Source organism: Falco peregrinus, chromosome 3, assembly GCF_023634155.1.
Source record: "Falco peregrinus isolate bFalPer1 chromosome 3, bFalPer1.pri, whole genome shotgun sequence".
Taxonomy (NCBI): Eukaryota; Metazoa; Chordata; class Aves; order Falconiformes; family Falconidae; genus Falco; species Falco peregrinus.
This window is the reverse complement of record NC_073723.1, coordinates 10,371,286-10,394,344: the sequence shown is the minus strand read 5'-3', so window position 1 is coordinate 10,394,344 and position 23,059 is coordinate 10,371,286. Positions and strand designations below refer to the sequence as shown.

Genomic DNA, 23,059 nt, shown 5'->3' with positions numbered 1-23,059 from the left:
CAGTTACATAACAGATAATTTCAGATTAAATAATAAAATGTAGCAAAGTCCATATGCCTTATAATGGAAACTGTTAGTCAGCCTTAACTACAGGCATTGCTATCAGCAATGTATTAAAAAAAAATCCCAAACTTCTGAAAGCTAATTTTCTTCCAGTTAGCAGAATTTGTGCTCTACATAATTCAGAGAGTTATCAGCAGTCTAACCTACCACCTTTCAATTGCAATTTCTAACTTTTAGCACATTACTTTACATGTTGTGTTCTCAGTACTACACGCACATTTCCAACAAGGAGAGCAGCAAAATAAGGTTATTACATACTACTACATAAAGAATTACTGAATCATGGAACATAAACTATCAATATATATGGGAATGGATTGTCTAAGCTGACAAGCAGGAAAAGCAATACATTCAAAAGACAAACTATGAGTTTAGTTGAAAATCTTCAGTAGAAATTGTTTTTCAAAGACAAACGCAATTTTCTCATACACAAGGGGGTTTGGATTTTTTTGTTGGGGGTGGTGGTGAGGAGGCAAGTGGATGAATAGGAAAAGTTCTACCTCCTCACTTTTGCACTAGACAGGGAAGCCCTTGAATTACACTAACCTATTTGAAAAACATTGCGACTACCAATCTGAACGGTGATTCTTGCAAATCAGAGGTTTAGTTTTGAATCAGAGGTGCCTTATTTAATTATTTCCTAATTGAAACTTTATACCTACTAAACATGTTACTGACAATTTTGTCTTGATTCAGGGAAACAAAAATAAATATCCTTTTTCACCATTTATTATAAGACAAAGTATCCGCAGCACTAACCAGTTATTTTCTGTTAAAACTATAAGGATAATAAAAATCACTCTATAATGACCATTTAAATATGTTTTCATATGATAGTTTAAAAGAGATTGGAAAAAATAGGGGTTTTAAAAAATTCCTTTCTACTGCAGATAGATTTGATTATTTTTTTTCTGTTTGTATTTTTAATAGGAAAAAGAAGACACCCTGAAACAAAGAAACAAACCTCACATAAAGACAATAAAGTACAGTTAAGATTCTGTGCTGTTGTCTTAGTAATTTCGGATTCGGTACTGAAAGGTTAGACTTCAGAAGAAAAAAAATCACTGAACAGTTAAAGAAAATCTCTTTGGAATGAATACAGTTTAACCAGATTTTCTAGAACTGACTTGTATGATCTCTAAGTCACTGCAGTAGCCCATCACTGTGCAATGAAAATGTAGCAATTGTGGATTGCAGTATGAGCTACTATGGTCCACCAAGCCATTCCTTCAGAACAGTAACAAAATCGTGTATATATTGCTGTGCTTTTAAAATTAAATCTATATGAAACTGTTTTGGAGTGGAAGATCAGAAGCACTTCCTATGAAACCAGATGACACTACAATGTCACAGAAGTACCACTATGACTGCCACCAGATAGGAAATACTTTCTGCCATGAATATGAGGACTGGTGATCCTCAGACAGACTTCCCTGCCATTTGACATATGGATGTTTAATTGTCCATGTTTTAAGAAACTGGCCAGCACAAGGAAATGCTAACACAGAAACACAGAATCATTTAGGTAGGAAGATTCTTGCAATCATTGAAAATGTCCGTCTCCTTCCACTTTGACTAGTCCAAAAGACAAATACCAACACAGCCATCTTCTAATCTTCTGTTCATTATGTACCACACAACGTCTGCAAGCAGAGCACATTTGCAGCAGCCCACGGCTGCAGGGAACACCAGTTCAAAGGCTGGCTGCTCCCTTCACATGTCCCAGCAATGCCTGAGATAGCACAACTACCCTCAGTCCCTGCTTGCCCGTGAGGACAGAAAGCATGTATTTGGGCAGGGGACATCAGCGGGTTAGAATATGCTGCAGTGTCCTTCTGCACAAGTAAGTTGAGGAAGCCCTGGAGAAGGCCCCAGATATAAAGTGAATTGAGCTATGTCACTACAGGGACACAGGCTTCAATATCCTCTTGAGTTGCAGGCAGCTTGCAGCACAGTCAACATTATCGAATGACTTTTTAAAAGTACTACAAAAGCTGCAAGTACTGAAAAAAACAGTCTTCCAAGTCTTCTCTTCTGTAGTAAGAAAAAATATTTTCCTCTATATGTTTGTACCAATGAGTACTTCAATTTGTATGTTCTACAGGGAGGAGTTATTTGTCATACAACAAATGGTACAAAATTCTTAGCCATAGATAGAACAGATAGCAACAGAGTGAAAAGACGAGGTAGATTAGAAAATCCTAGCACCTAACATGGGTTTAAAAGCACTGCTCCTTTTTTACCTATTACCTCTTATACTCTTCCTGTGTGCTACAGCCCTAGTAAAAATGAAATTTTCACTAATAATTTAGGATCTTTTAAGTAAAATAGCTGACTTGAGAGAAAATGTAAAGGACATTTGGTTTTGATTTGTGATTCTGCTTCTGCCCAGGAATATGCATCAGCAGCTACATGAATCGTTTTTAATTTCAAGGCTTTGAAATTCACCCTGAGGACTCCCATCGGAAAGAAACGATCTTCAGAATCAAAGAAGAAAATACTAAAAACAGAGCATCATTGTGGCTCTTACCTGGCAACAGCTGTTAGTTGTATTATTAACTGAAAATGAATCCAGATGAAAAAAAAAAAAATATTAGATTCTGACAAGCAGCCTAATGCAGTACTCAGTGAATGCAGTAGATACCCCACAACTAAGTTTTGTGGAGGTTAGAGTGCTTCTGAAGTCTTGCCAGGGTGTCTCTATTCAAAGGATGACAAAATTCCTGCAAGGACAGATTAAACCACCTTCAAATGAAAGATCTCTGTGGGTCTTTCATCTCTTGTATGGTTAGCTGATAAAGACAAATACAGTCACTTCCATTTATTTCAGTGTTTGCTTCAACAGAAGGCAGGTGGTAATGGGTATGTGTTATACAAGACAGTGAAAAATTACTATCCCTGAAAGCCACTCCTATGAAAAATAAGACATTAATTGCTCCTTGTATCTTTTAAAGAACAATTTGTCAACACCATTGGAGATCCCTTGGAGATAGTATCACACCTAAGCCAAATCTAAGCTATTTAATAAAACAGAGACTTATAAAAAATGTCCAGAAGGGCCATACATGTGAGTACAAAGTTCTGTAAAGAAACAACAGGATGAGTTTTGTCTGCTTTTCCTAATTTAAAGTGGTTTTGTTTTTCTCTTTTCTTCCAAAGTACAGAGTAAGCTAGATATTTACCATAAAGGTACCTACTTTGAAAATGGAGGCTTCCTCTCTACAGCACAGAAGGGTACTGTATTTAAGTTAATGCAAAGGATTAGACAAGTAAACATACTCATATGCTCTTTCAGTGATTCAGTTACTTTTACAGAACATTATGGGTCAGATAATTAATCCACTTCACTATGATATTAACTTTTTATCAAAACTGATTACAAATTGATTAGAGCCAAGACCTGGGAAACGCATTCAAGTGCATTGTATTACCAGACCTTGCCACTTCATGTTAAAGACAAAACCCTAGAGAAAACCTCATCATAAGGAGAGATCTCTCAGGAAGAAACAGCCTTAGCTGGTAAGTCCCTCATTTTATTTTCATCTTCCATTCAAGTACAGTGAAGCCTAAATCACATGGTGGTTTGATATACAGGGAATTGTTGCATTTTCTGTCCAAACTCTTTCAGATGCAATCTATTGATCTGAAATGTATTTCTTGAAAGCACAGTATGAGAGAGAGGAAAACCTCATTTAATCTACCCACTTCCCTTAGGTCTGCTCCCATGATGGCTATATTCATTTCTGTGGCAAGCGCTTTACTAAGGAAGGCTCCCATGCTTATACCTTCCACAATGTTACAGATGGAATTGAATTTTTCCTTGCAAACTTCATAAGGATGCTCTCAAAATACTATAACAGACATACTGAGAATATTCTGCACCAGCTAAGGAAAAAGGAAGAGGAACAGCATTTTTAGAGTATTTTAATATTGTAAACATGACCACAAATCATGCTTTAATCCTAGAATGTGCACCAAGAGAAAAACAAGACAAAACTATGTAAAAAGAAAACAAAAGACTTCTTGGGGACCTAAATTAAAGACTGTAGATTAGGCTGCATTCAACTGCAATGGGAAGCATACAGAGCTCTGCTTCTCCCTCTTCTAGTGTGACAATTTTCAATGACAGAGGCTTTATCTAATGTTTAAAATATTGCATAAGGTACGTACTAGCTAGGAATTTGAAAACCTTTTTTGCCTGAGGGATAGGTTTTGCTTATGGGTTAAAAAACGGGATGAAAAATAATCATTCTACGGACCTTTTTTGGCACCACTACTTCCAACAGTGTCAGAGCAGGCTGGCAGCTCCCTGGGGTAGGTGCCTGGGGCTCCCCAGGTGTGTGATGGCAGAGCCTGGCAGCCAGGGCCCGTCCCACCCCCAGCCAGGAGCAGGGCAGCTGGGGACAATGGGGCACCCCAGTCCTAGTCATTTGGCAACCCTCTGGAGACAGGGACCTGGCTTGACAGCGCCCATAACCAGGCAGGACAGGGCAGGGCAATCTGGAGACCAGCCCTGCTGCAGCATCACTGGGGCAGGGGCTGACAGCCCTAGGGGGCTGACACAGGTTCCTGGGTCATGGGAGTGTGGGGTGCCCCAGGGGGTTGATATGGAGCCCTGGGCTCCAGCCAGGGTGCGGGGTCCTGTTCGTGGGCTCCAGACCCTGAAAAGCAGAATGACAAGTCTATATGGAAATTCTGAAAGAGTAAAAAAAGTCAGAGCCTTTGATTCGATAACATATCTGTGTGCCTCTTTCATGTAAACATTCCACTTACAGATAGAGTGGCAGACAAATGCTGATTAATGTGACCCTCAGAAAAAAACCCACCTACTATCATTCACCAATTAAGTTACAGAATACACGTGTAAGCAAAGATAAGTAAAAAGAAACTAGTATTGAACAGTATCCTCTCCTGACAATGAAGTTACAGAGTCTCAGGAAGTTATACTCTCCTAAATTTAAAATTTACAAATATGCTGGCAAATCATAAAGATGGTTACAAAGATATGAGTTAAATTTGCTGCTTATTGTATTTGATCAGAGCCTACCTGCAGTCTTAAAGACCAGACAAAGCCCACTGTACTGCTTCCGCTGCTGCTCTTGGGCTTCACAAACTCATCAAGGGAATGAAAATGCATTCTGGGGCAAGTTCAGAAAAGATGGACACCATGTAAGCAAAACCCGGAAGCCTTATTGTTGGGCTTTGTGTCCCCTGTTCACACAGGTAGTGATGGTGTGAAGGCTGCAAAGTTGAATACAGAAGGGAAGACAAATTCTGACTCAGCTGCTAAATATCAAATTTCATGGACAGATCACAGGTTTATTGGTGGTTTCTGGAGGTAGTTACTATTTTTTTCCTTCCTATTCGGACAATAACTGAATTATAGAGGTTCCCCAAATGTTATCTTTATTGTTATCATATTTTAAAATTGCTGCAAAATTTGTTCATAAATACCTTGTGCTTGTTTTTTAAGTAGAAGTTCAATAGATATGGAACTTGAGTTGATTTTACAAAGCTTTTGTTCAGTTTTTCTTAGGAGGTATCTCAACTACAGTTGTATTGTTTTTGCTGGACAATACTTCTGGAGAAGCATTGTCTTTATACATAATTTTGGAAAAGCAACATTGCCATACATCATCACCAAGTTTGTTGTTCCCTATGGTTTACTACAAGACAAGATGTTATCAGCCACATTTATTGAGATTGTAACTGAAAATGTATGCATTGTTCTCAAAGATGAAGATTGATGGGAAACCACTGCATGCATGTTTATTGATATAATGTAGATTATGCATTAATTCTGAGACTAGCTATGTTTTTAAATCACAGGATTTGTGTGCATTACAGAAATCTCTGTTTATATGCAACTACTAATCAAAACAGTATCCTCAGTCAATTCTATATCCCTCATTTCCTTTTCACAACTTTACCACTACTGGTCTTTTCCCCACCTCTAGGGTGAATTAAACGTAATTTCTCAAAGTATGGAAGGCAAAAATGTGAACTTACTCAAACTTATTATTAAAGCAACAGCATGATTAACACAATATATCTGTAAAAATCTCATAAAATAGAGACACAAGAAATTAAGAGATTGAATAAATATATAACTAGCGTGTCTCCAACCATAAGCAGGCATCTTAGCATTAGCAAACTGGCAGATAATACAGCTCCTGGAATAGTACCTCAATATTGCTCCCTCTCATTTTCACTGTCACTACAAAGTTTCATTGCACTTTTGAAGCGCATTTCTGAAATTATTATCCTCAACAATACCAATACCCACAAAAGCTTGTGAAAGAGAAGATTAAACTGGAAAAGGGAAATGTAGATCAAGAAGCAGAGCTGTGTATGAATTACGGCACCTCTACAAGTTCAACCTAATGCTTTGCTTTTCTGTATCATTTCAGTCCCTCAGCCAAAATTTTAAGGGGAAAAAACAAAGAAGATTCAGTGTCCTAGTAATTCTTTCTTGTAGAACTAGAGATGTCAATAACCTATTGTCTAGAAAAAAAGAACCTGTTAGCACAATTAGAGGCAATAAAGTCGCTGCGGAGTTCCACAACTATAAAGACTGATCTGTAAAATTATTGCTAACATGTGTACTGGTCCTTAGGGGCAGAGTTTTTAAAGAGTCCAGTGCATTAATCCTCCAAGTCAGTGTCTTGGCTCTCACCCCAGTCAAGTTAAAAATTACAGTAATGTATTTGTGGCTTTAGGGTGAAATCTTACTCATTCCCTTTCCCTGAAGTTAAACAAATTTTATCCCATATGTAATTTCCTCACTTTTTTTAGATGGAACATCAGCCTTCCTTGTTTAAAAACAGAGAACTTACAATTAATTGTTCATATATCCCTTGTGAAAAATCAAGGACACAGAGAGAAACCCCTGTTCACAGAATTCCATTCTGGAAAAACAGACATTTACACACACTTGCAATGGAATGCTTTTCTCACACGAAGATCTTTAACTTTCATAATAGATACAGGAAAACATTTTAGACCTTAACACAAGTTTTTTTTAATATTCTCAGTACACCTGAAAATATATGAATGTCTACAAGTACAGAAACCCAACCCCAACAAGCTTAATTAACATCAACATTAGAAACCTTTTCCAATGTCCCATAGAAGGTAAAAGCAAAACCTGGCAATGGTGAGCAGATAGCAATTTCACACCTAAGAGAACGACTGTAAAGGATGCAGCAACAGAATCCAAACTACATGATCATTCATGTCCCACTGCTTTCACATCAGGACTTTAAATCTGGTTGAACAAATAAACACAGTGCTTCACCAGGTCTTGCCTGGGATAGAGGTAATTTTCTTCATAGCAGCTCATATGGTGCTGGTTTGGATTTGTGACCAAACCAGTGCTGGTAATTCAGGGATGTTTTAGTTATTGCTGAGCAGTGCTTACACAGAGCCAAGGCCTTTGCTGTTTCTCACCCCACCCCACCAGTGCGTAGGCTGGAGATGTGTAAGAAGCTGGGAAGCGACACAGCTGGGACAACCAACCACAGTTGACCAAAGGGGCATCCCACATCATACAATGTCACATTCAGCAATAAAAGCTGGGGGAAGAAGGAGGAAAGAGGAGTGTTCAGACTTAGGATGATTTTCTTTCCAAGGAGCCATTACACATGATAGAGCTCTGCTTTCCTGAGGATGGCTGAACATCTGCCTGCCTGTGGACTGGCTAGAAGACAATGGACATATTATGAGCAATCCAGACCAAGTACCTTTGTTGTAATAGCAGGCCAAGCAGGCTGAAGCTGTAACAAGCTGCAGCTGTTGTGAAAGACATATGCAAGGCCAAGAGAGACAAAAAAACTGTGTACTGGCAGAGAGATAAGAAAGTTGGACTATTAAGGAACTGTACGTTGGAAAGAGATAAAGGAGTTGGACTGAAAAATAAGAAAATAGAACGTCCAAACAAAATGTAGGTGAGGAGCATGGATACCACGCCGTAACCAATCATAGAGTGCAGGAGAGTGAATAGACAAGCAGCTTTAGCCTATTAGCAACCTAGAAGCAATGTGTGTGCTTTGTGCTAGTGTATAAATTGCTGTGTATCCCTTTAAAGTGGCATGAACTTGATCACATTGGCCGTATAAGTTGTGTTCGAACCTTCTGCATCAACACCTGCCAATGGGAAGCTGTGAATTAATTCCTTGTTTTGCTTTGTTTGCATGTACAGCTTTTGTTTTACTTACTGAACTGTCCTTAACCTATGAGTTTTCTCACTTTTAACCCTCCTGTTCTCTCCCTCATCCTATTGTGGGGGGGAGCGAGTGAGGGTTGAGGGGCTGTGTGCAGCTTAGCTGCCTGCTGGGGTTGGCCCACAATAACCAGACATTATGTTGTAAGTGTAAAAATATTATCTGTGTATTTATAGATGAAAGTTTTTTTTTTTTTAAAAAAAAAGTTGTCTACCAACAAAAAGAATGCAGTTACCATACTGCAGCAGTCCTGGTTAGGAAGCTAAGATAATAATATGATCTGGGAACTTGCCAATTCCCAATTAGTGGTTACAGAAGCATGTTCCGATTTTTTTTTTTTTATTATTATTTTTTTAAATGATAACTTGTGGCTGGACAACACAGATTGTCTATAGTAGTCGTTCATAATACCAGATGATGAAAGGGTAACAAACACAAAAGCAAACAGAACAAAACAATCAAGGAATAGTTTCTTCCCTATTTCTGAAATCAATCTCTAATACACATGGTACATCTCGTAGCACAGGGGGAAAAAAAAGGTTGGAACATCAGGCAGTCTTTTTGCCCCTGATTTTCTGCCTCCTATGCCTGTCCTTTTTGACTACTGATGATTGGTGCTGGAAGAGATAGTGGTGGTAGGTAACCAGCAAAGAAGTACAGTGCCAGAACAGTAGTCCTGGTGAGTGATCAATCCATCTTATGCTCTTCAAGGCCTGCTTCAGCAGGCGGACCGCAAAATCTCCCGGGGGTGGATGGCAAAAATTGCATCAGGATACACAGGCAAGACGATGGCCTAGCAAACAGCAGTCATTGTAAGAAACACTGAAATCAGTTGTACAGATCTTTGCTCTAAAGCAGTGTTGCTGCTTTGGTGTTACACTTGTTATTACACATCTGCAATGCACCAATTTGCCCCTCCTTTTGGTATACCTCAGGTTAGCACAGACCCTTCTGTGCAGTTTCCATGCTAGTGGAAAACAAGGCATAAACAGCAAGGTTTCAGTTGTACCAATGCCCTCATAAAATCATCAGCTGTACCAAACCGGAACTTAGAAAACTAACAGAAACAGTGGATTACTCAACTTCTCATATCTCTCTGCCCATCCATCTGATGGCCTGAGTTATCCTTCGAATAACTAAGGAAAACTGTAACAATATATCATTATTTTGAACACACAAGAAAACTGCGAGAATTGAGTCCATTGTTCAGAGTTTACCTTAAAAGTGTGAAAACTGTAGGTGTAGAAAATCCAGTGTTTACTTGAAATTGAAAGCGAAGAATATTACAATATCTACATTACTCTTAGCTGAGAGCTGGCACATGACGCTCTCAAACAAGTGTTCATGACAACATTTTTAGATGGAGCACCTATTTGTGTTCCTTCAGGAATGGAGGACTGCATTTCACAGTACCTGGTAGAATTAGAAAAAGAGGTAAGACACCTTCAAATTTTGAGTTTAAATTTCTAGTGATTCTCTTGACAACAACCTGTTGACTTTGGCAATTATATATGCTAGAGACGTAATTTCTGTTACAGTATATCAGAAACTCCTTGATGGAAAATAAACATATGAAAACCTGAATATGGAATACAGTTATTAAAACTTCAAGATAAAATTACAGCGCTATGCGTAAAAAAAAAATATTTTAATCCTACACATTTATCAAGATGTACCACTAATAAAAATAACTTTCAGACCAATTCTTCACTGTGACCTCATCTAGATATTAAGTGGAAACCAATCACATATAATTAAGTTGGAGTTTTTACTAATAGCTGAAAATAAGCAGTATGCAATGCAAGCACAAGTGAGATTTTGAAGTTTCACCATAGATATTTCCTTACCTAACTCAAACAGGACGTGTAATTAGCAAAATGTTATGATTAATGGAATCACCCCTACTGTTTTTTAAAGATTTAATTATTGAATGATAACAGTTTAAGAGCTCATATGTAAAAACTTTGATAGAGGAGGTGAAGTTTACTTTAAGGCTGCTACAGAAAACTGGGCATCAGCTGTGGTGTCTTAGTTACGGAGTTAGGGGAACATCATAAAAGTATTCCTTTAGAGTAAAAGCATTCAATTTATGTACGATACTTCTATAGCCCCATAAGGTCATTGAAATTATATTGGAGACACCCAGCATGAAGCAAAGAGATAGTTAAACACAGGACTCTCCAGTTTCAGTTAGCACTCCAATATGAACCAACCAGTGTATCAGGAGAGAATCATTATACCCAGTAAACAAATTTATTTTAAACAGATGACACTAAGAAAGATATTTCAACTAAAAAAACCCCCAAGATTTCTTAATATAAAAAAGAAGGATGCTCATCCAAGGAAGTGGCAAAATTTGATTTCTGAAATTATTTTACTAACTAGTATGATTTCCTATGTACGGCTGAGACATAGGGTCATGAAATACTTTATCATTACTCCAATTATTACAGTAGATTCTTGTCTGGGATACTATGACACTGTTCTACTAAAGCAAAGGGGACTGGAAAGTCTATACAATTCCTCTTTATGCCAATTTATTTTCTCTAAAATAAGGAAATGAGGTAGACCTTAAACCATTAAATCCGTAATTATTGCCTCAGTATTAAAAGAACTTAATTATAATAGATTCTGTTAATTAACAATGGGGGTTTTAAACATTTATTTAGCAATATCAAATTGGTGAATAACTTGATAAACAATGAATATTTTTTCCTGTTTTACAGAGGAATACACATGCAACTTTAAAATTACATTCTACATACTATAATACAACAAAATCTGTCTTTCTCATATGAAATACGGCCAAGAACTTCTAAGAAAGGGTAAGAATAATAACTACAGAAGACAAAAAGTCTTGAGATTCAGGGGTTGCTCATTTAGTGTTTATGAGGTGCATCTCTATATTTGGAAGCATCTGTTCAGCCACTATATTTATTATTTGTATTGTGCTCTCAGTCAGGAACCAAACTGCATAATTAGCAAATATGTCATTTCTTATAGGGATACTTGGGGCCATTCTTCATATTATTGTGCAGACAGAAAGCAGAAGGAGTTTGACACTCTTCTCACACTTCACAATTAGCCTGTACTAATTTGCAGTGATGTTCTTTCATAAATAGGCATACCCATTTCTTTACTATTTAATATTTTCAAGACAAAATAACACAAACAAGCTGATACATGATTAAGATCTTTGTAACATTACTGCTTAACAGCAGATCATTATATATACAAATAAACACAAATATCGAATGTTTTTTCACAGTCATTAAATTAAATGATAAATGTGTTTCTCTCCCATCCCACCATTGTCCACATTTCAATTCAAAACTGCAATGTATGAAGGTTTTATCTCTTATTTCATCTGAACTGCTGATTTGAAAGGACAAATGCCCCACAGATTAATTCACTCTGTGTGTCTGTCGGAAAGACTGATGCATCTGGGAATGCTTCTGGGAAGAAACCGTGTGTAGCTAACAACCTCCAGATATGGGTTTACTGTATATGCGGTAAAACTGGACTATTGGTTTCACTTTCATTCCTGAAACGCGTCAACTGAAAGTGGGCTGCTATAGCTGCTAGAAAAAGCACACAGTCTAATTTGAGGTTTCCTCAGGAAAAATGAGCTTCTGGGTCGGGTTCCCAGTCAAAAGTTGACCGTGGCTTTTTTGATGAGCCACACTTGACATAAGCAAAGAATAACCAGTAATACATCATTCAGCAAGTTCGTTGATCAAAACCCCGTAAAGGTTTGGTAAAGGTGGGTGTTTGTTTTCCCAGGAAAAGTTTTCATGTATATTTGGGCATTTCAAAAGATAAGTTCGGGGGGGGGGGGGGGGGGGGGGGGGGGATGGGAAACTGTATTACAATACTAAGTATATTAGTACATTATTTGCTCTATTATTCACTAATAACAACTTTGTATTTTATTTTATTTTTACAGTGACATTAATGGTACTCTAAAAGGATATGTGACTCATCTTTTCTGGAGTTCCCTGAATATTTTGATCTATAAAATCATATAATCCTATACGCATAATCTTTGCAAATATAGCTAGGATCTAGACATTGACTTTTTCTCTATCTTTCATCAGCATTATTAATACATACTTACTTATGAAAAATCAGCAGAATGTTTTGCTACAACTGGGGAGGAAAGCAAACAGGAACCAGTGCAGGCTGTCACAGCTAATTACTAATTACATAGCTAATTATTATTGCATCTCACAGCTAATTACTAAAAGTAATTAATAAATACAAATACAAAACACTTCCTAGAAAGCCACTAGAACTCAAAGGATTTAAAAAATCTTATTTTATGTTCTGATATTCACAGTCATAACAACATAATTGCAGCAAATTTCTACACACAGAGTTTACAATTTTTCCTTCCTAGGGGAGAGAAAAAAAAACCCCAAACCAAAAAACCCCAAACCAACAACAAACCAAAACAAAACACAGGCCCTAGAGCCAATCAACTGAAAACTTAAAGATTATTGCAAGTTGCCAAATCTGGTAGCCTGATGGAGATGGGGCTGCTGCAGTTCCCCGGTTTTAACCAGTGATATAGAAGCAGTAGTGAGGCTGAATGTGTGTTCCCAAGAGGTACGCACAGAGATGCAACACATACACACAAGTGGGTGACAGAGAGAGAAACATTCAGCACTCAAACACCATGGCACAAGCAGCTTCATCCTTCCCTGGCAGATCAGAAGGAAGGATGGTTTATATAGCTGGTAATACGTACATGTACTCAACACGGACCTCTCCTGTAACTCGTCTTAGACACTTGTTCTGTCCAGTAGCTGGAACCTGGATCCACAGTCTTCACAGTTGCTGGCACCCAGACATACAAGCCTGAGGGCCTGCAGCTCCCCTCCAGCTGAAGGGATTCACACATCCCCACTCACCCCAGCATACTATGTATCCCCCAGTACTGGGCTTTACACACTAAGCATACCCAGTAAAGTGGCTCTGGACCTCCTGGACCCCCAATGCCCAGTGGCATCGCCACATATATATTACGAACCCCCAGTATCTGGCTGTGGCACCCTGGAGCCTGGCTCCTGGCTCCCTGGTCTCCCCTTGCCTCATGCACAGAGACACACAGATGCAAACAGCCCTCTCAGTCAACCCCCAGATTACACAGTCACTCCAGGCTGGTCTGGACCTCTTGGCCCCTCCAGCAGCTGACTCGTGAGCCCTCTGGTCTCTCCAGTATCTGGCCGAGACTTTTGGCCATGTGGATACCCATCACCCAAGCTGCTCATCTGACTCGCTGGCTACTCCATCCTGACACCTGATAGTGATCCCACACTGACATACACACCAATGCAATGCACACAGGCTCTTCACCTTCCAGTTTGCTGACAACACAGACACACAGGCTCCACTGATCCATGGTCCAGCTCCAGTTGCTGGCACTTAAACCTCTGTGCACACTTGCATACAGATAGAGAGCCCCTTTTACTCAGGAAAATAGATAGGGAGCATAAGTAGATACAGGACAGACTGTGCTGATCAAGCACAGGGCATGACCAGACAACGGTGCTGAGCAAGAGCCTTTTTACACGAGTGGCCCCTTTTATCCCCTTATCCCTCTATTTTCACTTGTTGCTTCTTGCCTAATCCATCTCAATCCCTCCCTTTTCTTGCCTATGATCCTTCCTCTAAACATGCAAGAATAAGTCTAGCACAATATCATACAGCTCTTCCCTGCATCCCCTAATGTGTCCTGTACCCCTGTAGGCAGTATAGTTCCCTCAGCCTGAAGGGTGATCAGGGCAGCATCTCCTCTTGACTCCTCATGATGAGTTTTGGGCCTGGCCCACCGGGATGAGGCTTTTCTGGGAGGAACCCAAGCTCAAGTCTCTAACTAGGGCAGGGGGGTTACTGTCCCAGCACTGCACCTTCACCCTCCTTCTGGTGGGTGGAGACAAGCCTTATCTCAGATAAGCTAACAAAGGTGTTCTTCTGCCAAGAAAACACAGGTTTTTTTTAATTCAAAAATTGGTAATTTGGTGGCTGACCCACTATTACATTTCAGATGTGTGAGTTCTAAAATCCTGTTTAAACTATGTTAAACTAAGCTTCTAAGAATTTCGAGGTCTTCAGATAGTAAGTTGTTCAAAACCAAGTTTAGGCAGCACTAACCTAGAAGCAGAAGACTTCTTAAGATGAATATTCACACTTGAGCTATGAACACCTTTGGTGTCTGCATCTGATAGCTCCAAGAAGCCTGACTGATAGCCATAATAGATCCTAAGCTTCACAAATATTACACTCAGTCATGAATGTTGGGATGTTTCTCTTTCTCTTCTTCCCTTTTTTTGCCCCTTCTTTCTTGAAAGGAAGTTTGCGCGGTGGCAGTGTAAATTCAGAAATCTTCGAGGGAAAAATTAAAGTTAAGATGGAATTGAACAATTGAAGCCTTACGAAAAACAGGTCATAGAAACGCTTGCAAATTCAGCCGAGCGATGTTTTTAGAAAATGAGTCTTAAACCCAAGAAAATTAGAAGTGAAATTTCATAGTGAAACACTTTATTCCTCAAAGACATTCCCATCATTTCCGATTTTTCTACTTTTTCCCATTATAACATGCCAAATTAATTAACTGTTATTCCTGCAATTAAAAAAAGACAACTTATCAAATCAAAATGGTTCTCTCCAGGTTTTTTTCCACTGTTTCACTGCCTAATTACCTCATAAAATATTTATTCATTCGCTGTTTCAATAGACTAAGGTTATGGCATCAGAATAATTTTCATATTCTACACACATATCAAAAACAGTTTAGGTTCATAAAGAATTAGTATGTCTTGTCAAAGCTAAGACTTGAGAAGTGAAAATACAGTCCTAACTGCTTTCTTTACAACATACAAACAGCAATATAACAATACTATTTTCTTTTGTGATACAGACCTGATACTGAGAACATCCATTATGATTCTTTACTGACTGAATAGCAGCTCCACACTACAAGTTCCACAACATTACAAAAATAAAAATATAGGCCATTGCCTCAGAGTGCCAAAACAGAAGCAGAGATGTAGACCAAGGTCGTATTTCTAAGTCAAACAAGGGGAGAGAGAAAACTTGAGCAATGTATCACTATCTTCCATGCCTCTTAGTTGTTACCATGTACCCCCGAGCAGTTTTAGCCTGTGCCAGCCAGTACTCTGCCAGACTGTATTCACACGTGGCTGGGTAAGGTGTCTGCCAGCGTTTGTTCCAGAAACACTGTATGTCTGAACAGGACTGCATCACATTTGCCTCCTAGCACCTTATACAGTCCTTCCATGTAACCCTGTCAGGCTTTGCTCTCTCAGTCCCATCTAACATGAGCTCACAAATTTATAGAATAACTTAGGGTGAGAGAGACCTCTGGGGGTCACTGACTCCAGCCTCCTACTCAAAGCAGGCCCAACCTCTAAGCTAGCTGAGATGGCACAGATACACCTCTCTTGCAATGAAGCAAGCACATACCTTCAAGTTCCAAAGAGATTAAAATACACAAGCAAAGACACTGAAATGTAAAAATGTTACAATGAAAACTATTTACAGTATACTTACTTCACTTCAGCACATTTTAATAATCATTATTCTTCCCTACAGTTAAGCGTAGGATCACTGTATTTCATTCTTTCAATATTAAAGCTTTGATATAGACAGGGAAAAACTGTTACAAAATTCAGATAAAAAAGTACTTTCTTAAATGATAATTCATTATTAAGGACTATAAATGCATACTAAAATTATATCATATTAATATTCAAGATAATGCTCTTCAGAAAATCTAAAACTAGTAACAACCCTCATTCCCAAAAGAAATTTTTTCTCTCTTTAAAAAAAACCAGTTTGGATTCATTATGCATAACTTACACTTTGTGGAAAAAAGGAGAGGGCAATGCATAGATTTTAAGCATAAATATTTCAGCTCGTTCTACTTCTTGATTCATAGAATAAATTTTCAGTGAAATGGCAATACTGCAGTTTTATAAATACAAGAATGATATTAATTTATTATGTTATATGTGTTGAAGCACACATTCAATAATCCTCCTAAGCCTACCCTTCAGGCAACAGAAACCACTTAAAATCATAATGTATTAGGCACACTCGAGTCACTTCCTAAAAAGAGGGTTGAAAAGATGAAAAAGTGCTATTTGAGTTTCCTGAATGGCTCAGATCATGGCATGATGCAGAATTAATTCTGTACACAGTAGGCTCATTTTAGTACTCAACAAAACATAGCAATTCTTAAATTTCATAGTGTTAAAGCAAGAAGTAGGATATAATTGGAAATAAGGAAAAAAATAAAATCCCACCCACCTGCATTTTGTACATTGGATTTCATCTACCAGATTTAGTTAAGTGAAACATGTTAAGACAAATCACACTGGCAGAAATATAAAATACCTACCTGTTTTAGGGTCAACAGAGAAATATGGCTGTCCCTGAAGAATACTGTACACTACCCTGGCACTGTTTCCGTATGTAGGGTCATCTGCATCTGTGGCTGTCACCTGTAGAACAGACGTACCTGTATATACAGGAAAATAAAAGTTAATTGATAATAAAAACAACTTTCTAACAAATACAAAAATGTCTTTTGAAACCTCTACTGTCTTCAAATTCTACAACTGAGAGATTAGTAATATTTTCTCGGTATGTTATTATTATATCATATTTTTAAAGAAAACTGGTTATACTAATTTGAATATATATATATATAAAACTTAATTACATATATATAGACATATTCATAGTACCTACATAGCAGGCATATCTATGCATGTTCACACATATACATCCAAAACTTGGATACTGCTTAGACTTCTAAACAACTCATATTTAAGGAATTCAGAGTTATCTTCATTCACAATACAAATCAATGCTGAAATGCATCTTTAAAATAATTTGCATAAATGCCCCCAAATCAATAAAAGATACTAAGTGAATCAAAAAATCTAGCTATTGGAAGGCATCAAAGACCTAAAACCAAAATAATTACTAGAACCTTTGTGAGAATTCCAACAACGGATCCAAGTTAGGAAGATAAGGAGTTCAAAAGACAAATATTTGCTGTTAATAAAACCATTAGAAACATAAAATCGCAATTTCTAGCATGTCACGAAGTGGGATAACCTATAAGTAACACTTTTAGAAAAGAAAATGCATAAGTACTGAACAGATAGAATAGAGACAAGTGATTTTACATTTCACTGTATTTTTCAAGACATTTAATCATTAATCTTTTTTGCTATCACTGTTCAACAGTTCACATAAGAAATCAGTCAATGAAAGACTGCAAGTTAATAAAGGTTCAGTCTTCATCCACTTGTTTATCCTTCTACAGACACTGCTCTCCACAGACTCCTTTGCCCAGTATTAAAATATTGGAATAATCCGAACAGGCTGCTCTTGTGTAATTCTGCATCTGAAAGTAGTTTCTCAGTTAAATTAACCACTGAGGCATCACCTCCACTCTGGGGTGTTAAATTTCACATCTTAGTTGTGAGAAGTATGCTTTTGAATTGAATCCCTTGATTTCCCCCACTTCTTGTACTTTGATTTGCCTCATGGAACCATTTCAGACCACATTAACTAGATTCCTTCGGATGAAACTAAACCAGATGCGCTTTAGAAGCCTACCTGATCTATTCTGACTGCTAATGGGCATTTAGTCTCAGACACCAGGAGAGAACTAGTCTGAAATCAGACTTCCCAAAAACATATGGTGCGGACATCAGATCCTCAGTTCCAACTTCACAGACTGGTTTTCATTGCACAGAACTGTTTGTTAATGTGCACATCCTCAGTGTACACTGGGAATAGAAATACCTAAAATCATGGAGTCTCACTTCCAGTACAGGAAAGCAAGCATTTGAATCCTTGCAGATTTGCATTCTTCATTCTTTGAGAAACTATTCATTCAATTGTGACACACAAACTTGGACACCAAAAGTTGCTTTTTGTGTCTCTACAGGAAATTTAGTAAAAGGTACAGGAAATATGCCTGCACACTTGAATGTGTTGTCTTCTGGTCTCTGAGTAGCCCAAATGCATATAGTCTTATTGATAAATATATTCACATGGCAGATATAAGGATACCTTGATGAATTTGAAGTTGAATATTGTAATCAAATAGTGGTGGAGCTAGTAGTTTGTTCACAGTTAATCGGGAGTTAATGGTAACAATGACTTTTTTTTTATTATTATTATTTTGGTTTTGATTGCATACAACAAAAAACAGCCACTCCAATAGGTATGGTCAGTCACCTACCAGAGTTTGCTACCCAGAGTGCTGGGCAACTTCTGTACCTTTTTATCTATAGATTTTCCCATTAACAGCAGCTGCCTACTCATCTAACAGGCTGAGTTCCCATTTGCACTTTTTCAGAAGAAAATACCGATTTCATGGTTCTCTCATTCTTCAGAGACTGGCTTCCCTCCCTTCCTTATTTTAAAAGGTAGGGGTTAGAATCTGAGTGCTTGTATTGCTCATTGATGTGGGACAAAGAAACAGGGCTAGTGAAAGGCGGTATCTCACATAAGCAGCTGACAGGTCATTTTAGCATGAATGGAATGCTATTACAACTTAAAATCCACCACAGTAATTTTCTAATACATCTGTATCTCTCTCCTAAGAAACACCTGATAACAGTAATTTGGTATTGAATAGTGGCAAAGTGTTCTCTTTCCATCTAAAAGAACACTTGGAATCACAAGTTTTAACTTCCCCCCCCCCCCCCCCCTCCATCTCTGAAAACCACATTCAGTGCAATGTAGCTCATCTGATGCTTAACGTTTTCACTGTATGACACAAGCACACTCAGCAGCTTAATAGACATATCTATACTGGCCTTCTGCCTAACTCTTGCCTGATTTGCTAAGCAGAGGAAAGGCAGCCTGTGAAAGCTATCGTTTAGAAAGCCTTGTGAGAAGAAAGGTGAAGAGGGTACCTTTACCTTCCAGTTCTTCCAATACGCCCTTCTAAGTTAGAATCATTCAGCTCATCAGCGTGACAGACAAATCACAATTCCAAATACATTTGCACCACTCAGATGCAGCATCAGTTTTTGCTGTTGAGCTATGTGCAAATGAAGGATTTAGATGGAAAAATATACAGTACAGCTGCCTTGCTATTTCTAATGCTAACAATTCTGAAGAAAATAATCTAATATAAAAAATAATGATCTAATTTCCCTGGAGACCTCGGAACAGATATAAACATTGGACCCAGAGGCATACCTTCCATACCTCCTTCACTAACCTACTGTGAAAGTGATTGTGAAGAAAACCTCAAAATTTTTCTGCAAAAGCATTTTGACACTACAGCTGGGCAATAAAAAATATTTTCTCCCCAAAGTGGAGGTTCTGCTTATTCAGAGTACAACTACCATTCCACATGATTCCCTGCTACAGTTTAGAGATTACAGATTGGCAATTCTTAGATAATGCTTTTATACAGAGCTGTGAAATCATCTGATTGCTCTCAACACCACTCTGTAAGCTTTGCCTTTTATCTGCTATCAAAAATAAGGACCATTTTATTTGGGCAACCAAACTGTGGTTTTATCTCACATTTTTTCTTTGGTTTTTCTCTTTTTTAAAATACGTTTACAAACATTTTTTTGTAAATTTATATATCAAAGTAAAGCTGAAGGGAAATACTTCAATCTGTCTCTCTGAAGAAAAAAACGTTTAATGAGGCAGTTCAATAAAAAACGTCTGTTGAGAATGCAGATCTGTATGCATGACTTCCCATAGTTTGCTGCTCTGTTTAAATCTCAAATGGAACAATACTGAATAAAAACTAAAAGAAGTGATAAAAAGGTGAAGTTTAATGAACACAGGGATTTCCTGCCTAACTAACCTAATTCTTAAAATTGTCTTAAAACACTAACAAGTCAACACAGTGTATTTTAGTCTCATTCTTCGTTAGAAAACAGTGATTCCATCAGGAAATCAACACTTTGAGTCCAGTGACTATTACTGAACCAAGCCTTCACTGCAGAAAATCTCAGTGTTGTGGGGTTTTTTTGTTTGGGTTTTTGTTGTGGGGTTTTTTTGTTTGTTTTTGGTTTTTGTTTTTTGGTCAGCTGTCTTCATTAGAAGATAAAAATCAAACAACACCGGAAGACAAATAGGTACTTCTCATATAAATCATATTTATTACCACCATGAATATTAACTTTCAGATTATCTGAAATTATGACTACCTCACATTATAATGCCCTGGAAAGAAGTTCATAAAAGTCCAGTGTGTCTACTGATTTCCTAAGCAGAATTTATTGGGAATACTCTTCTTATGTATGACCTCAACGCTAGAAAATTTAAGATGCAATATTTCACTCATTTTGGAGATGCCTAAAAATAAGTAGATATGGAAGGCTTTTACTGATTTAAATATGTTATTTCCTTTTAGATTTATATAATGATGACTCATAAACCTTAAAACAGAGCATAGTTACAGCTCTCAATGAAACTGAGGTTTTTTACACCGCAGAAGAAATAATTTCAGCTGTAAACGTTGGTTCTTGAGCCAACTTTTAGGAAAAAGTTTCAATGAAGGCAAGGAATAGGCGTTTTCTTTCAGCTCTTTCAACACAGGACATAAAGCTTAAATAATATGTTCACTGTGTGCCACAGTGAACACTGTGATCTAATATTTGGCAAATCATTTAACAAAACTTAGCTGTACTTTGTTGTCAGTGACCTAAAAAAAGACAAGCCATAAAGGTCCTAAAGCTTTTACAAGTAGATCAAGAAAGGTTCAACTTGTGGGAAAAATACCAGCTAACTTCTTGAGGAGACAGAGAGGAATCTGCTGCCGAAACTAAACAGCATAACAGAGATCAAAAATATCACCTGCCACTCAGCATGACGGCTGTTACAGACAGACAGTAACATTCAAAGTTCTTTAAATGACCATGTAAAAAAACCAAAGAAATTTTCGAAGTAGTGAAGCTTCCTTAGAAATTTATAATATACCAACAAGAGGTTCAATGTATGTATAGTCTCCATATCTAAATATCAAAAACCATGCTAATTGAAGAACTAATAAAAATGGCATAGGGATCTCCATTATTTGACAGAAAAAATGTATACTGTGGAAACAATAATAGATTTAGTCTTCCTGAAACTGCAGACAATATAATAATGCTTTCAGTATGCAACAAACACAAACAATTCAGTAAGGGAAAAAGAAAACTGTGATCATAAATTTGCAATGAAAATACAATGTATGCCTACAGCAGACTGCCTGTATGGCAAGATATGAAAATTCAGTTTTATTCACACAACAGGAAAGCTTTGTGGAATAGATATTTTAATGATTTTCCTCAGGTACAACCAGCAAAGTATTTAATCTATAAAAAATATGCATTAATGCTTTATTTTAGCACTAAAACTTTCTTGGTTTACCATAATCCACTCTGGTTTATAACCCAAAATGCCATCCCAGACTGACCATTTGAATTGCCCTTTGGAAAACAGTAACTTGTATAATGTAGTTGTAGAACAATACCAAGATTCAGACTACTACAGAATTATGACTAACATCTATGTAAGAATACTTACATTCTGAGAGGATGAAAACAAAGACAGCTTTTATAAACAGAATGAACAAACAGTAAACACTTATATTAGCTGCTTCGGACTCTGAGGATAACATTGATTTCCTTTCCACTGTATTTCCTTCTAGGCTTCCACAGGGGAAGGAAATAATCAATTAAGTAAAATGGTCTTCATTAAAGACAAAGGAAACTGTAGAAAGAAGATGACAGTTACGCATTTTTGGAGACAGTCGATAAAGTAAATGAATTTCACATCAAGACAGTCTGTGGTGTAACAAGAGACAACTGAGATTAAGAGCTTAGATGATACTGAAATGATCTGCAGCTCTAAAAGTAAAGCTTTGTGCCACAGTGAATTACCAGTAACAATTGAAGAGGTTTCAGACAGGCCCACAATATTCTTACTGGGAGCTCTATCCCCTAATTGTAGTACTTCCCACAAAGGTATATGGCTTAAACAGTCCTGGTGTTATGACATTACTCAGAGAACTACTGCCCTTCTGTACTTCCATAAATTTCTCCGGGGATTGATATTTACGATACTATGCTTAGATGGTTAAAATAGGGAATCCTACATTAAAAGCGTGTTCTGTTCTATGCACTAGCATCACTGTGTAGATGGAATGGAGACCTACTTGTTTATAGCTCTGAGAAATAAAAAATTAGATCAAGGAAGTCAGTATTTGAGGGGAAGCTGTGGTTTAAGGGAACAACGGACAATTTGCAAATTATTTTAAGGAATGACAATATATTTGATCTATAATCTGAAAATCTTTATTAGCTGGATCCTGACCAAGTAAGAATGGCTAACAGATTGTTCTTCTGGTAGAGACAAAGGAGAGGCTATTAGAAATAATGATGTTAATAAATAATAACAATAAATTGTGGGAAGGAGACAAAAACTACAAGCAAAGATGAGGTAACAATTCCCAGTTACAGGGAAAAAGGCTGTGGAAAGAAAAAAGTTCATAAACAGGAACCTGAAAGGTAATATGGGAACAATGGCCTCTGAAAGAAGAAGAGAGAAGGATATAATAGAAGACGAAAGAAAGATGTTTCTCCCTTCATGCACTGTTGCAAGAGGGACCACAGGAAAAAAGGTCTTAGAGTTCTGCACAGCTGGGAAAAGACATCTGAAATAACACACTGTGGGAAGACTTGTAAGAGAGGAGAGGATTGGAAAGGGAGAAA

General features: G+C 37.5%; 1 protein-coding gene across 8 annotated transcripts in view; it reads right to left on the bottom strand.

Moving 5' to 3' along the window:
- The window catches only part of CDH18 (cadherin 18), a 337,247-nt gene that overhangs the window by 125,216 nt on the left and 188,972 nt on the right, over window positions 1-23,059 (bottom strand). For all 8 annotated transcript variants that reach the window (XM_027784808.2, XM_013298152.3, XM_027784809.2 and 5 more), the window contains one exon: window positions 16,711-16,830. In XM_027784808.2, coding sequence (XP_027640609.1) covers window positions 16,711-16,830 — 120 coding nt within the window. The remainder of the gene's footprint in view (window positions 1-16,710; window positions 16,831-23,059) is intronic.